The 13,149-nt window shown below is 35.9% G+C and overlaps 1 protein-coding gene across 1 annotated transcript in view; it reads left to right on the forward strand.

Annotated features, from left to right (window-relative positions):
- The first annotated feature begins 7,960 nt into the window (after positions 1–7,960).
- Positions 7,961–13,149, forward strand: part of mfsd1l (major facilitator superfamily domain containing 1-like) — a 9,777-nt gene continuing 4,588 nt past the window's right edge. Inside the window, exons 1-7 of the mRNA XM_052113671.1 lie at positions 7,961–8,107; positions 8,705–8,805; positions 10,564–10,685; positions 10,791–10,846; positions 10,929–11,072; positions 11,341–11,499; positions 11,594–11,709. Coding sequence (XP_051969631.1) covers positions 8,086–8,107; positions 8,705–8,805; positions 10,564–10,685; positions 10,791–10,846; positions 10,929–11,072; positions 11,341–11,499; positions 11,594–11,709 — 720 coding nt within the window. The 5' untranslated portion in view covers positions 7,961–8,085. The remainder of the gene's footprint in view (positions 8,108–8,704; positions 8,806–10,563; positions 10,686–10,790; positions 10,847–10,928; positions 11,073–11,340; positions 11,500–11,593; positions 11,710–13,149) is intronic.

Raw genomic sequence — 13,149 nt, forward strand, 5'->3', positions numbered from 1 at the left:
TGCCTGTGTTCCCTGTGTTTTTCATCAAACGCTTCACGTTTAGCGTGTGAGTGTGTACAGCTGTGTTCATATGTCCGACCCTTCAGTATCAACGTTGATAATTGACCAACAGAACTGGAAGATCTCCTACAACTAAAATACACTCTTTAATAACTGGTGAACATGGGTCTAAAACGTCAAAAAATTAAGTGAATGGTGACTGAAATCAACATACTAGCTAATATCTCCAGAGTTAATATCAGTGTTCCTCCATTGGTCTTCCATTGTGTCATATGAGTTTCGTAAAAGGGGGCACTAGGGGGTTCATGGAAAATTTCAGAGTGCATAATAACAGAAAACATTCAGTTTCATTCGGCTTTTCTGTTCATTTGAAAATGTTGTTTTTCTTTAGATTTATACCTGTAAGATTATTCTAATAGTGGGTAAAATAATACAGTAGTTCCAGTGTCAACTAAATACAGTTTTATTAATATATTTTAATCATTTATTTTGTCTTTAGTGCAATAATATAAAAAACAACTCTTCAATTTAACAAACACCATGTATCTTTATAACAGGCATGCAAACGACTCACCTTTCACCTTTAAAGTCACTGTTTCTGAAGCTAATTTGCCCAAATGTTTTGGTACAATTTTCTACATTTACCTCATTAAAATCACATATAAGCGTTACTTAAAGCTTAAACACTTAAAGCTTTAAATATAACACACAAATCAACTGAAAATATACATCTGGAGCACCTGCTTTGATTTTCTCACCTTTGTCACCTCTCACGAGTTTTCATGCCTGTTATAAAATCACGTTTACTATATTTCTCACACATGAAAATATATACAGTAGCTGCCTTCATATTTTAGGAAAGGGGGCTCTCACAAGGGGATCATATTTACTGAAAGTTGCTTAAATTTGTTTAACATTCTAATAAAAATATGTCCTTATTATTTTCTTGCATAGTAGCCATTATATTTAACAATAGGACACTCAGTGCCATGCTATACTGCGAATATACCCTGCTACATGCTACCATGTGCACGAATGCCAAACTTCCCAAAAATCAAGTGTATTTTGTTTTATTGAATGTTGCACCGGTATTTAATATTGTATTAGTAATAAAATAAAATGTTCTAGGTTTTACACACACACACACAAACAAAAAAACATCCTCTCATACCATAGAAATTGCTCTATTGAGTTGCTTTGCATCACCTGCAAATGAAAACTGTCTTCAAAAAAGTATTTTGCACAATTAAGCCGGACTGTTGGGTTCACTGATCCATCTTGAATGCGATAACGAAAGAAGAAACATGAATGTAAAGTATTGTTTCAGTCTCTTGTGTTGTCATGTATGTGTGCTGCTGCTTCTAGGCTGCTGAGGAGAGTGTTTGCGATATCACAGATGGCTGTGTAAGTGCTGCTCTCTGGAAACGCCTGCAGGACGTCCTGCCCCTCCTTGAGACTCTCTGTCACACATACACACACACTAACACTGAGACACACACTGACACAGACACACATACACACTGAGACAGACACACAATCACACACTAACACTGAGACACACACAGACACAATCACACACTAACACTGAGACACACATACACACACTGAGACAGACACACAATCACACACTAACACTGAGACACACACTAACACTGAGACAGACACACAATCACACACTAACACTGAGACACACTGAGACAGACACAATCACACACTAACACTGAGACAGACACAATCACACTAACACAGACACACATACACACACTGTGACAGACACATACACACACTGAGACAGACACAATCACACTAACACTGAGACACACTGACACAGACACACATACACACACTGAGACAATCACACAATAACACTGAGACACACTGACACAGACACACAATCACGCACATTAACACTGAGACACACACACAGTCACACACACTAACACTGAGACACACACAATCACACTGAGACATAATCACACACTGAGACACACACAATCACACACTGAGACACACACACAATCACACACTGAGACAATCACACACACTGAGACACACACACATTCAGCAACTAAAAGGAGGATGTGACACAAACTATACATGATGTGCATGTTCTCCACAATGCCAAGGATCTTCACAGTTGGTGATCCCGCGCCTGACGTCACCTGTAGACACTGCTTGACAACATTTGAAAGGGCGGTTCATGTGTGCAAGTGTGTTGGGTATTATTAAACAGACATGAGACTTACAGTAAAGTAACATCAGGGACAGTGCCGCCACAGTGTGTTTGTTAACCTGTGGTGTTGTGACCAGCACAGCTCCGTCCACTGTGTTTGCGCAGGATTTCCAGCACAGCCAGGGGTCCGTCTGATGTCCCAGGGGGCGTGTCCACGAACAGAACATCATGTTCACCCCACGCCACATCACTGACAACGCTGAGAGAACGTCAAATAAAGCTCAACAACAGGTTGTCAACAAATAACGTTTTTATGTGCATGTTTTAGCTGCTGTAACTGATTTCTTTTACACCATTTTATTCCACTTCTGTGGCGCCCCTATGCATTGCATACATTGCATCTATAGTGTTTGCGCCTCTGCTGAACATTACACTGATATATTGCAAATCAGGTACACACTTTATTTTTTTACTTATTGCTAACTGTTACCCAGTAAAATGTATAATATCAAGAGTCATATTCAGCATATGATTAAATATCAAAAGGGCTTTCCATAATTTCTTTGTTTTTGTTGTGTGTGTTTATGTGTAAAAGCTCTAGTTTTATTAAGAGCAATCTTAGGTCTTTGGTTTCTTACCTCTTTTAGGATGTTTTGTAAACTCTTTGAGTGTAACATCAGACTGTTGTGAGCAGGTGACAGGACGTTTGTAAGAGTATAGTCTCGCAGACTGCCAGCACTGGCATATGGGGCAATCAGGAGTAGCTACAGTATCGGTCTTTCAGTCTGCAGAACAAGTTCAAGTCATGTGTGTGTTGGCAGCTACAGGCAATAACGCTGACCAATGTCACGCATTCTATACTTGTGTTTCAGGAATGACTTGGAAACTGAAGCCACACCCCTCACGACGAACCTCGATCCAGAAGACAAACAAGCTGTTGGAGCTCAGGTGAATGTGTGTTACTCTCACGTGTTGAGTTATTTCTGTCGGGTTATTTTAAGCTCAGCAGTATAAGCTTTACATTACCTGGGCATCTGGCAAATGAGAGTTTCATGGACACTTCCTAGTGACACAACATGTTAAAATGCTCCAAAACATTTGAAATGTATTCAATTTGGGTGAATGTGTCCAGCTTATATTTCACCCCCAAAATCAAAAGGTACAAAAAATGAAAGCCTACACTGTAAAAATAAATCCTGCTGAATTTACGGTTAAAAACTGGGTACATGTATTCTATTGTTAAAAATAATATACATTTTTTACTGCTAATTAAATGGTAAAATCATACTTTAACATCCTAAAAAACATAATTTCTTCAATATTTTACCATACAATTACATGTATTGTCTTGTTAAATATATTATAATCTTTTATTGTATATGATAAAGTAATTTTCTGTAGTATTTACTCATTCTTTTACTGTTAAAATAAGAGTCGTTTTTTACAGTGTACTTCAGGGACACTGTGACATTATTTTTATGGCACATTTATTTCAGTTATGACATTATTTTCATGACAAATAAAAATTTATTTAAATTACAACATTATTTTTACGATATTTAAGCACTTTTTGTTCAATTACGTCATTTTCATGCCGATTAAATATTTATTTAAATGATGGCATTAGTTTTACGATATTTAAGCACTTTTTGTTCAATTACGACATTTTCATGCCAATTAAATATTTATTTAAATTACGGCATTATTTTTACGATATTTAAGCACTTTTTGTTCAATTACGTCATTTTCATGTCAATTAAATATTTATTTAAATTACGGCATTATTTTTATGATATTTAAGCACTTTTTGTTCAATTACGTCATTTTCATGCCATTTAAATATTTATTTAAATTACGGCATTATTTTTATGATATTTAAGCACTTTTTGTTCAATTACGTCATTTTCATGCCGATTAAATATTTATTTAAATGATGGCATTATTTTTACGATATTTAAGCACTTTTTGTTCAATTACGTCATTTTCATGCCAATTAAATATTTATTTAAATTATGAAATTATTTTTACGATATTTAAGCACTTTTTGTTCAATTACGTCATTTTCATGCCAATTAAATATTTATTTAAATTACGGCATTATTTTTATGATATTTAAGCACTTTTTGTTCAATTACGTCATTTTCATGCCAATTAAATATTTATTTAAATTACGGCATTATTTTTATGATATTTAAGCACTTTTTGTTCAATTACGTCATTTTCATGCCAATTAAATATTTATTTAAATGATGGCATTATTTTTACGATATTTAAGCACTTTTTGTTCAATTACGTCATTTTCATGCCAATTAAATATTTATTTAAATTACGGCATTATTTTTATGATATTTAAGCACTTTTTGTTCAATTACGTCATTTTCATGCCGATTAAATATTTATTTAAATGATGGCATTAGTTTTACGATATTTAAGCACTTTTGGTTCAATTACGTCATTTTCATGCCAATTAAATATTTATTTAAATTATGAAATTATTTTTACGATATTTAAGCACTTTTTGTTCAATTACGTCATTTTCATGCCAATTAAATATTTATTTAAATTATGAAATTATTTTTACGATATTTAAGCACTTTTGGTTCAATTACGTCATTTTCATGCCAATTAAATATTTATTTAAATTATGACATTATTTTTATGATATTTAAGCACTTTTGGTTCAATTACGACATTTTCATGCCAATTAAATATTTATTTAAATTATGAAATTATTTTTACGATATTTAAGCACTTTTTGTTCAATTACGTCATTTTCATGCCAATTAAATATTTATTTAAATTACGGCATTATTTTTATGATATTTAAGCACTTTTTGTTCAATTACGTCATTTTCATGCCAATTAAATATTTATTTAAATTACGGCATTATTTTTATGATATTTAAGCACTTTTTGTTCAATTACGTCATTTTCATGCCAATTAAATATTTATTTAAATTATGACATTATTTTTACGATATTTAAGCACTTTTTGTTCAATTACGTCATTTTCATGCCAATTAAATATTTATTTAAATTACGGCATTATTTTTATGATATTTAAGCACTTTTTGTTCAATTACGTCATTTTCATGCCGATTAAATATTTATTTAAATGATGGCATTAGTTTTACGATATTTAAGCACTTTTGGTTCAATTACGACATTTTCATGCCAATTAAATATTTATTTAAATTATGACATTATTTTCATGGCAATTAAACATTCATACAACATTCATAGTATGTCTGTCCTGTCGGGAAGGGAGTTTATTTATAATGAAGTGCTTGTGACTTATGGTCAATTACAACGGCCTAATGTAGGCGGTTGTGTAAAAGATAGCGAGCTTGTCCTAAAAGGGAGGAGCATAAGTATATTTGGCCAATGGATAGCAAGCGCTCTAAACAGAGAGGACTTGTGAAGAGAGAGGCGTTACTTCTAGGTTGTAAAACCTTGCAAATGTTTTTTGAGAGGACCATCCTGGTGCAAAACATATGTCCTGTAATGACACGCCATTCATCCATGCCCATGTCCTCATGCCTCTAGTTGAGTGCGCTTTAACACTAATTGGGCAAGTCTTACCCGGCGACCGGTTGGATTTGACTAGTACTGTGACAACTTCCCCAGGATGTTTTGTCAACAACTCAGACAGACGCTTGAGCAGAGACTCCGCCCTCTCATTAATAATACCAATATGCCCCCTGGGCCCCACCCCCTCTTCACCAATGAGAACCTGGAACCACAAAGTATCAAAAGGCAATAACATGCATTCAAATATCACTTCTAAAATCTTCAAAACACAGAAAGCATACATGATCACAAAGATTTAACATTAAACATTAAAAATGTGTATATCAAATACCATGTTGGGTGATCAATACAGTGACGTGCGGTGACGTCTTAAAGAGGCTAGGCACTGAGTTATGAAAGCCAGATTACCTGATTTATTGTTTAAGCTAATAATACGTAATAACAGTGAACGTTACACACAAGCGCGGCATATCAAGAAATGTACAAATCAGGATGTATATAGTGTACTCTCTCTCTCTCTCTCTCTCTCTCTCACGCACACACACACACACACACACAAGTCGTAAACAGTGAGCGTTATGCATTTATCAGATCCTTCAAAACCTCTCGGTTTTCCTTTACCTTTTCATTGTGGTAGGTTATATTCAGCTTCCTTTGCTTGTCAAGTGCAAGGTCGATCCGAGATTTTCCAAAGGTTTTCAGTGTAATTTGACACTGGATGTGAGCTGACGACTTTTCATGCTTGGTTAAAGCTGCGGGCAGGTTGTTCAAATCACAATATCCGCTGAAGTCCAAACAGTCTGACTGGTTGAAAAAAGCAGGCAGGGATAGCAGTACAGCCGCTGATTGTTAGCACAGCCACATAGCCAATCTTTTCTTACATACCAATCAGTTTGAAATGATCGGATACTTTTTGGGCCCTTTTGCTGTACTAGTCCATCTAAGGCTGGCGTAGACCTCCCTCTTGCAATTAACTCATATTTGGAATTAAAATCGAGCTTGGAAAAATTTCTTAATTCGTGATTACAGCTGGTGCTGTCATTTTGATTTTGAATTTGGCGGGATTAGGCATGTACGCTAGCTGTGGTGTAATGGCGTTAGCTACGCAAATGTCCAGGAATATCTCGATTTTAATTGGTCCATGTCTGATCACGTAGCGGAGATGATTACGGGCATAACATATTTACGTCAAAAGGCACAGCAGATTTGTGCTTTTTGCCGTACATGTTAAAGAATACAGGATCTAAGTCGCATGCGCAACATGGGTTTTCCGCTTGTAGTCTGCAATGAATGGACCGTAAAAGCACTGCTTATTCTACCATTTGTTTTTAGTTGATTATGCGTAACTGCTACATTTGTCATCATAACGTCTAAACAATTGGAATAACACACATATTGCATATATAAATCATAAGAATAAAAAGTAAAAATACAAATACAAGTTTATTATTTAATAAACATTTTATTTTTGAATTTTGGCAGGGTAGGCAGTGCCTAGTTTGCCTACCCAGACCGCACGTCAGTGGATCAATATCAGAACTTGATCTTCTTGAACAACTCCATTTTTATCTTTCTCCTCAGTCTGCGGTGCACAAACAAACACACAAAGTAAAAACACACGTGCATATGATGGATGTTGAGACATATGGTGAGCACTTGCACATGTTTGGTTCCACTTTTGCCACAATAATAACTCAGAACACCACCTGTCAGCACAATGTGAGTTATATATTAATGATGTATGTGACCTGAAGTGTTGGTACAGGACTAGCTGATGCTGTAAGAAGACTCTGATTCTCTATTAGGGTTCCTCCATTCCAAACAATCATTTATGTTATATGAAGGTCTCATTAAAATTGAATTGGAAACTTTCTACCAGGCCTACCTCATTTATTTTTATATGACCATTGTGTATGAGATTTGCTATATATCCTACATAAACTTTCCTTGCAATGAGCTGCACCGTTCTGTTCGTGATTAAACATGATCGAATTATCCTTTCCAGTTTTCAGGGTCAACATCCACATCAATTATTTCTCCCAGCTCAGCATGTAGGAAGTGTGACACGATTGCCCAATCAACGCTAAATGCTGTGTCAGCGCTGAGAAAAACAACGTCATGTGCGCCTGTCACATGACTCCCAGACTGTGACGTAACGCTCAATGCGGAGGACTGTCGACAAGTAGAAGGTCTAGATCGACTCTTCCAACAGATCGAAGCCTTCATTATTTAGTTATGATTTATAGATCAGTGAACATCCGCGATTCTTGCAAAAGCTGCCCATTGTGAAGAAGAACTCCTGACTGTGTCAGATAAACAAACAGAAATAACACTAGATTGTCCGTAAATGTGAAGACTGCGGAGATTTATTTAGAGTTGAGATGGCAGAAGCAGCGGAAAAAGGTAAATTCATTATTTAATTCGTTTTAGGATATTTGTGAATTCAGTCCCAGTTTGTAAACAGAGGCGGCTGTGAGTAATTTTATTGTTGAACATCTTAATTTCATGAACTAGAAAACAATAAACATACCAGTTCACAGTGCTGGGCGGATTACTTGTAATCAGGTACACATTACAAACTACATGACAAAAAATGCAATCAGTAACGTAATCTCATCAGAATACATTTTTGGTCGTTAATCAGATTACTTTAGGATTAATTTCAATCATCAGTTTATCAAGTATAAAATTATATCGATATGAAAGTTATTAATAAACTATTAGCAATTTGCTGCATTGCCTTGTTAATATGTAATCATGTAATCCATAAAAAAGTAACTTTATTCAGAGTACGAGATTTCAAAATGTAATCTGATTAAATTACAAGTACTTGAATTTGTGGTATTATTACATAATCCAGATTACATGTAATCTGTTACTACCCAGCACTGCCAACTCTTATGAATTCATAGATTATAGTCGTTGTTTTCATTGTTGACAAGATGTAACCTGACACATGATTACTAACTTTTTTTTGTTTGTGTATCTTTGTGTTTGCAGCCTATTACCGGTTTGTGGTTCTGTTTTTTAACTGTATGCTGACATTCGGCTCTTATTTCTGCTTTGACATCCCTAGTGTCCTACAGGAGCAGTTTCAGGGGGTGAGCCTTTGACCTCTGACCTCAACATGTGACATCACTTTATCTGTGTTTCAGGCAGTTTTATCTGTGTTTCAGGCAATTTATTTGTTTGTAAATTGTATGTTTTGTATTGCAAAACATATAAAAAATAAAGCCGCTTAGAAGTGGGCATAAAATGGTCATATCTTGAGGAATCAAATTTCCCTTGATATTTTGGTACACAAGAGTTACCTTAGAGGACAGGGCGGGATTTTTTTTCTGAAATAGTTTGCGTTTCCTCACAATACATTTACAATGGTTTTACTACAGTAACCAAATTGCACCATAGTAAGCACAACACATTAGATGTATATGACATACAAACCTAAGCACAGTGGTCACCACAGTCAGCTTTGTATTGCATTCAGAATTAAAAGGACAAAGTTGTTGCTGAGAAAAGGTTTTTGGTACATCAAAGTGGTTTAAATCAAAGCAGGGATGAAACAGTGAAGGAAGGCTTACATTATAATACACAAAACATGAAGACTCGAAGGTCAACCAATGTACAATTCTTAAAACCATCCTTTGGTGGTGTCCAAGACTGCTCAGGTATCCTCAGGACATGATGTCGATAAAGCATACCAATTTTCTCTTAAATCCGACAATACATTCAAAAGATATATCGCTTTTAAATAAAATTCAGAATGGCGTAGTGGCAGTCTGATATGGGAAAAAATATTGCATCAATCCTCATGGCCCGAGGAATCCATAGACACCAAGCTCATGGTTTTTGGACATGCTGTTCAAAAGTTACAGGCAAAACCATATTCCACATTTCTTGAACCAAAGGTGGCGCTGTCTCCAAACTTTGCATGTACCCTCAGATCATGGTCCTGATGAAGTATACCAAGTTTAGTTTCGATAGGACAAAGTGATGCCGAGATACAGCCTCAAATCAATTTCCACGCACATGTCGTTAACTTCACAATGGCGTAAATTTTAAACAAAGGTCGAATTTTAAACAAAATGCTGTATTGTCATTTCTGTGTGGCTTGCTCTGGAGACTATTTTGAGACATTGTCTTGGCAAATCGGACTAAGTTTGAATTGTGTTAGTGTTTCTAGGACAAATGGACAACAGGTTCAAAAGATATGAGCAAAACATGAACATTTGAACTGGTGGTGGCGCTATAGAGTGTATCCTAGAGACAATAAATTTGGTATGGAGGTGGCTCATGACCACCCCTATCAGTGTGCCAAATTTCATCATTGTCCTTTGTACGGTTCTATGGGCTGCCATAGTCTCCCATTGGGGAGGAAGAATAATAATAATAATAATAATACTAATGGATACAATAGGTGCCACAGCATAGTTTTGTAGTTACTATGATTTTACTATATAAATACCATTGTTGAACTATGGTTACTGTAGTAAACCATGTCTTTACTACAGTATAACTATGATAGATCCTTGTTTGTTTGTTTTTTAAACATGGTTTTACTGTTGTTTTACTATATATTGTAGACCGAAGTACCCATCGATTTGGTGTGTGTGCAGAAATCATGGTTTTGTTTCAGGACATCCTAAACTATTGCAGAAAAAATTCCTGCTCTGTCCTCTAAAGGGCTCTGTAATAAGTTTATAGTACTATAGAAACATAAAGTAACTTCCAGAACTCAAAACACCTTCATGTATTGAACATAACATAACATACACCTCTCTGGTTTAAGAAATAGGTTAATAAAGTAAAGCACTGAATGAACAGACAGTGTGTTTGTAAGACTTTGTTACTTCTCCCAGAATCTGTCATGTCCAAATGGGACGGTGAGTAACAGCACTGGTAATGACACCGGGACGTGCGTGGAGGGTTTGGGAATGACGCCGCAGGAGTATAATCTCCTCTACGCCATTTATGCCTGGACGTAAGTCTCACACACACTCTCACCCAACCAGAATTGAATTACTGTATATCGCCCTTATGAACATCGCCCCGTTTATCATCTTTATAACAGTGTTTACCTTCTCAGGAATGCTGTAGTGGTGATCATGGCAGGATTCCTCATTGATAAGTTGGGAAACCGCTGTAAGTTCTGATGCAATTTTGATGTTCATTATAGGCTGTTTGTGAGCAATTAAAAGACGTGTTTGTGTTTTCTCTCATGCAGTTGGTGTGTTCCTCTTCTCATTCCTGACCGTATTGGGGTCGGCAGTCTTTGCTTTGGGATCTCATTTTAAGGGCACGACGTACCTGTTACCCCTCATGCTGACCGGACGACTACTGTTCGGCTCCGGAAATGGATCCCTCACCAGTATGACATCAAATTATAACTTACCGATATTTAGTTTCCAAATTCCAATCTTGGTGAACACATTTCCATTGGCTTGGCATTGATTGTAAGCATTACTTCAACATGGCATAGTGCAATATCAGATCTCCAAGAAAGTTCATAAAGTTACAAAATAAACCCAAAAAACACCACGGGTCGACATCGCCAAAGCATTAGCAAATATATGAAACACATTTCTAAAATTACGATTATGTTGTATTTAAAGTGTCTCTCTCTGTGTCTCTGTCAGTCGTACAGAATCGCATCACAGCGTTCTGGTTCCGAGGAAAGGAGCTGGCACTTGCGTTTGGACTGACGCTGGCGTTCTCCCGCTTGGGCTCAGTTATGAACTTTTTCTTTACACAGAGGTTTGAGTCTCTGTACGGGATGCAGTGGACGCTGTGGGGAGGTCAGAAACATCACACATCAACACACACACACACAACTAGACTATAGATTTGATGTCATGGAAGGCAAAAATGTTTTACGGCCTGTGTATGCAGGCACAATCCTGTGTGTTCTTGGCTTCCTGTCGGCTATTACCGTCAGTGTTCTGGATAAGATGGGTATGAAGCAACTGGGATTGGATGGAGTCATACAGGAGGAATCACGAAAAGTGGTAAGACGGGAAGAGAGCATGAGGGAAAGATGGCCAAAAAGAGGAAAGTGAAAACTGATATATTTTTAAAGGGAGAGTTCACAAAAAAAAAATTGAAATTCTCTCATCATTTACTCACCTTCATGTCATTCCAAACCCATATGAATTTCTTCAGTGGAACAAAAAATAAGACATTTTGGAGGAATGTTTATACCGGTCTTTCCATACAAGACAGTCTATAACAATAAACGCACAAAAAAAAGCACCATAAAAGTGGTCCATACGACTCATGTGCTATATTCCAAGTCTTCTGAAGCCATATGATAGCTTTGTGTGAGGAACAGACCCAAATTTAAGTCAATATTGACCAGTATTCACTCATAAATCTTTGCGTCTAGCTTGCATCTGGTCTACATTTACATCTAAAATAAAAAAGGTATGTCCAATGACAGATTATAGCGCCTAAAAGGACAAAAAACACCAAAAAAGTACCATAAATGTATCATAAAAGTGGTCCATATGACTCTGCGGTATATTCCAAGTCTTCTGAAGTCATACGATAGCTTTATGTGAGGAACAGACCCAAATTTAAGTAATTATTGACCAGTATTCACTAATAAATCTTCCAAGTTTTTCCAGATTAATCTACTTTTACATTTAAAATAAAAAATTGGTATGTACAACAACAGTTTATTGCTCCTAAAAAGACAAAAAACACCAAAAGAGCACCATAAAAGTACCATAAAAGTATCATAAAAGTGGTCCATATGACTCTGCGCTATATTCCAAGTCTTCTGAAGCCATACGGTAGCTTTATGTGAGTAACAGACCCAAATTTAAGTCAATATTGACCAATATTCACTAATAAATCTTCAAGTTTTTCCAGATTTAGTCTACTTTTACATTTATAATTAAAAAATGGTATGTTCAATGACAGTTTATAGCTCCTAAAAGGACAAAAAACACCAAAAAAGCACCATAAATGTATCATAAAAGTGGTCCATATGACTCATGCGGTATATTCCAAGTCTTCTGAAGTCATACGGTAGCTTTATGTGAGGAACAGACCCAAATCTAAGTCATTATTGACCAGTATTCACTAATAAATCTTCGCGTTGAGCTCGTATCTGCTGTACATTTACATCTAAAATAAAAAAGGTATGTCCAATGACAGTTTATAGCTCCTAAAAGGACTAAAGGACCAAAATTAAGTCACAATATTAACTAATATTCACTAAAAAAAATCATCTAAAATCTACTTTTATATTCAAAATGACTTCACACATAAGATCAAATGCTGTTTTAGCGCCACCTAATCATATGATTATAGATATGATTTTAGGTGGAGGTGATGACACATCTGTGAGTAACACTTTAAATTTCAGTCAGCTGTCGTATGGCTTCACAAGACGTGGAATATAGTGTACCAGTCGAATGGACTGCTTTTAAAGTCAGTTGAGA

Source organism: Xyrauchen texanus, chromosome 41 (genome assembly GCF_025860055.1).
Source record: "Xyrauchen texanus isolate HMW12.3.18 chromosome 41, RBS_HiC_50CHRs, whole genome shotgun sequence".
Taxonomy (NCBI): domain Eukaryota; kingdom Metazoa; phylum Chordata; class Actinopteri; order Cypriniformes; family Catostomidae; genus Xyrauchen; species Xyrauchen texanus.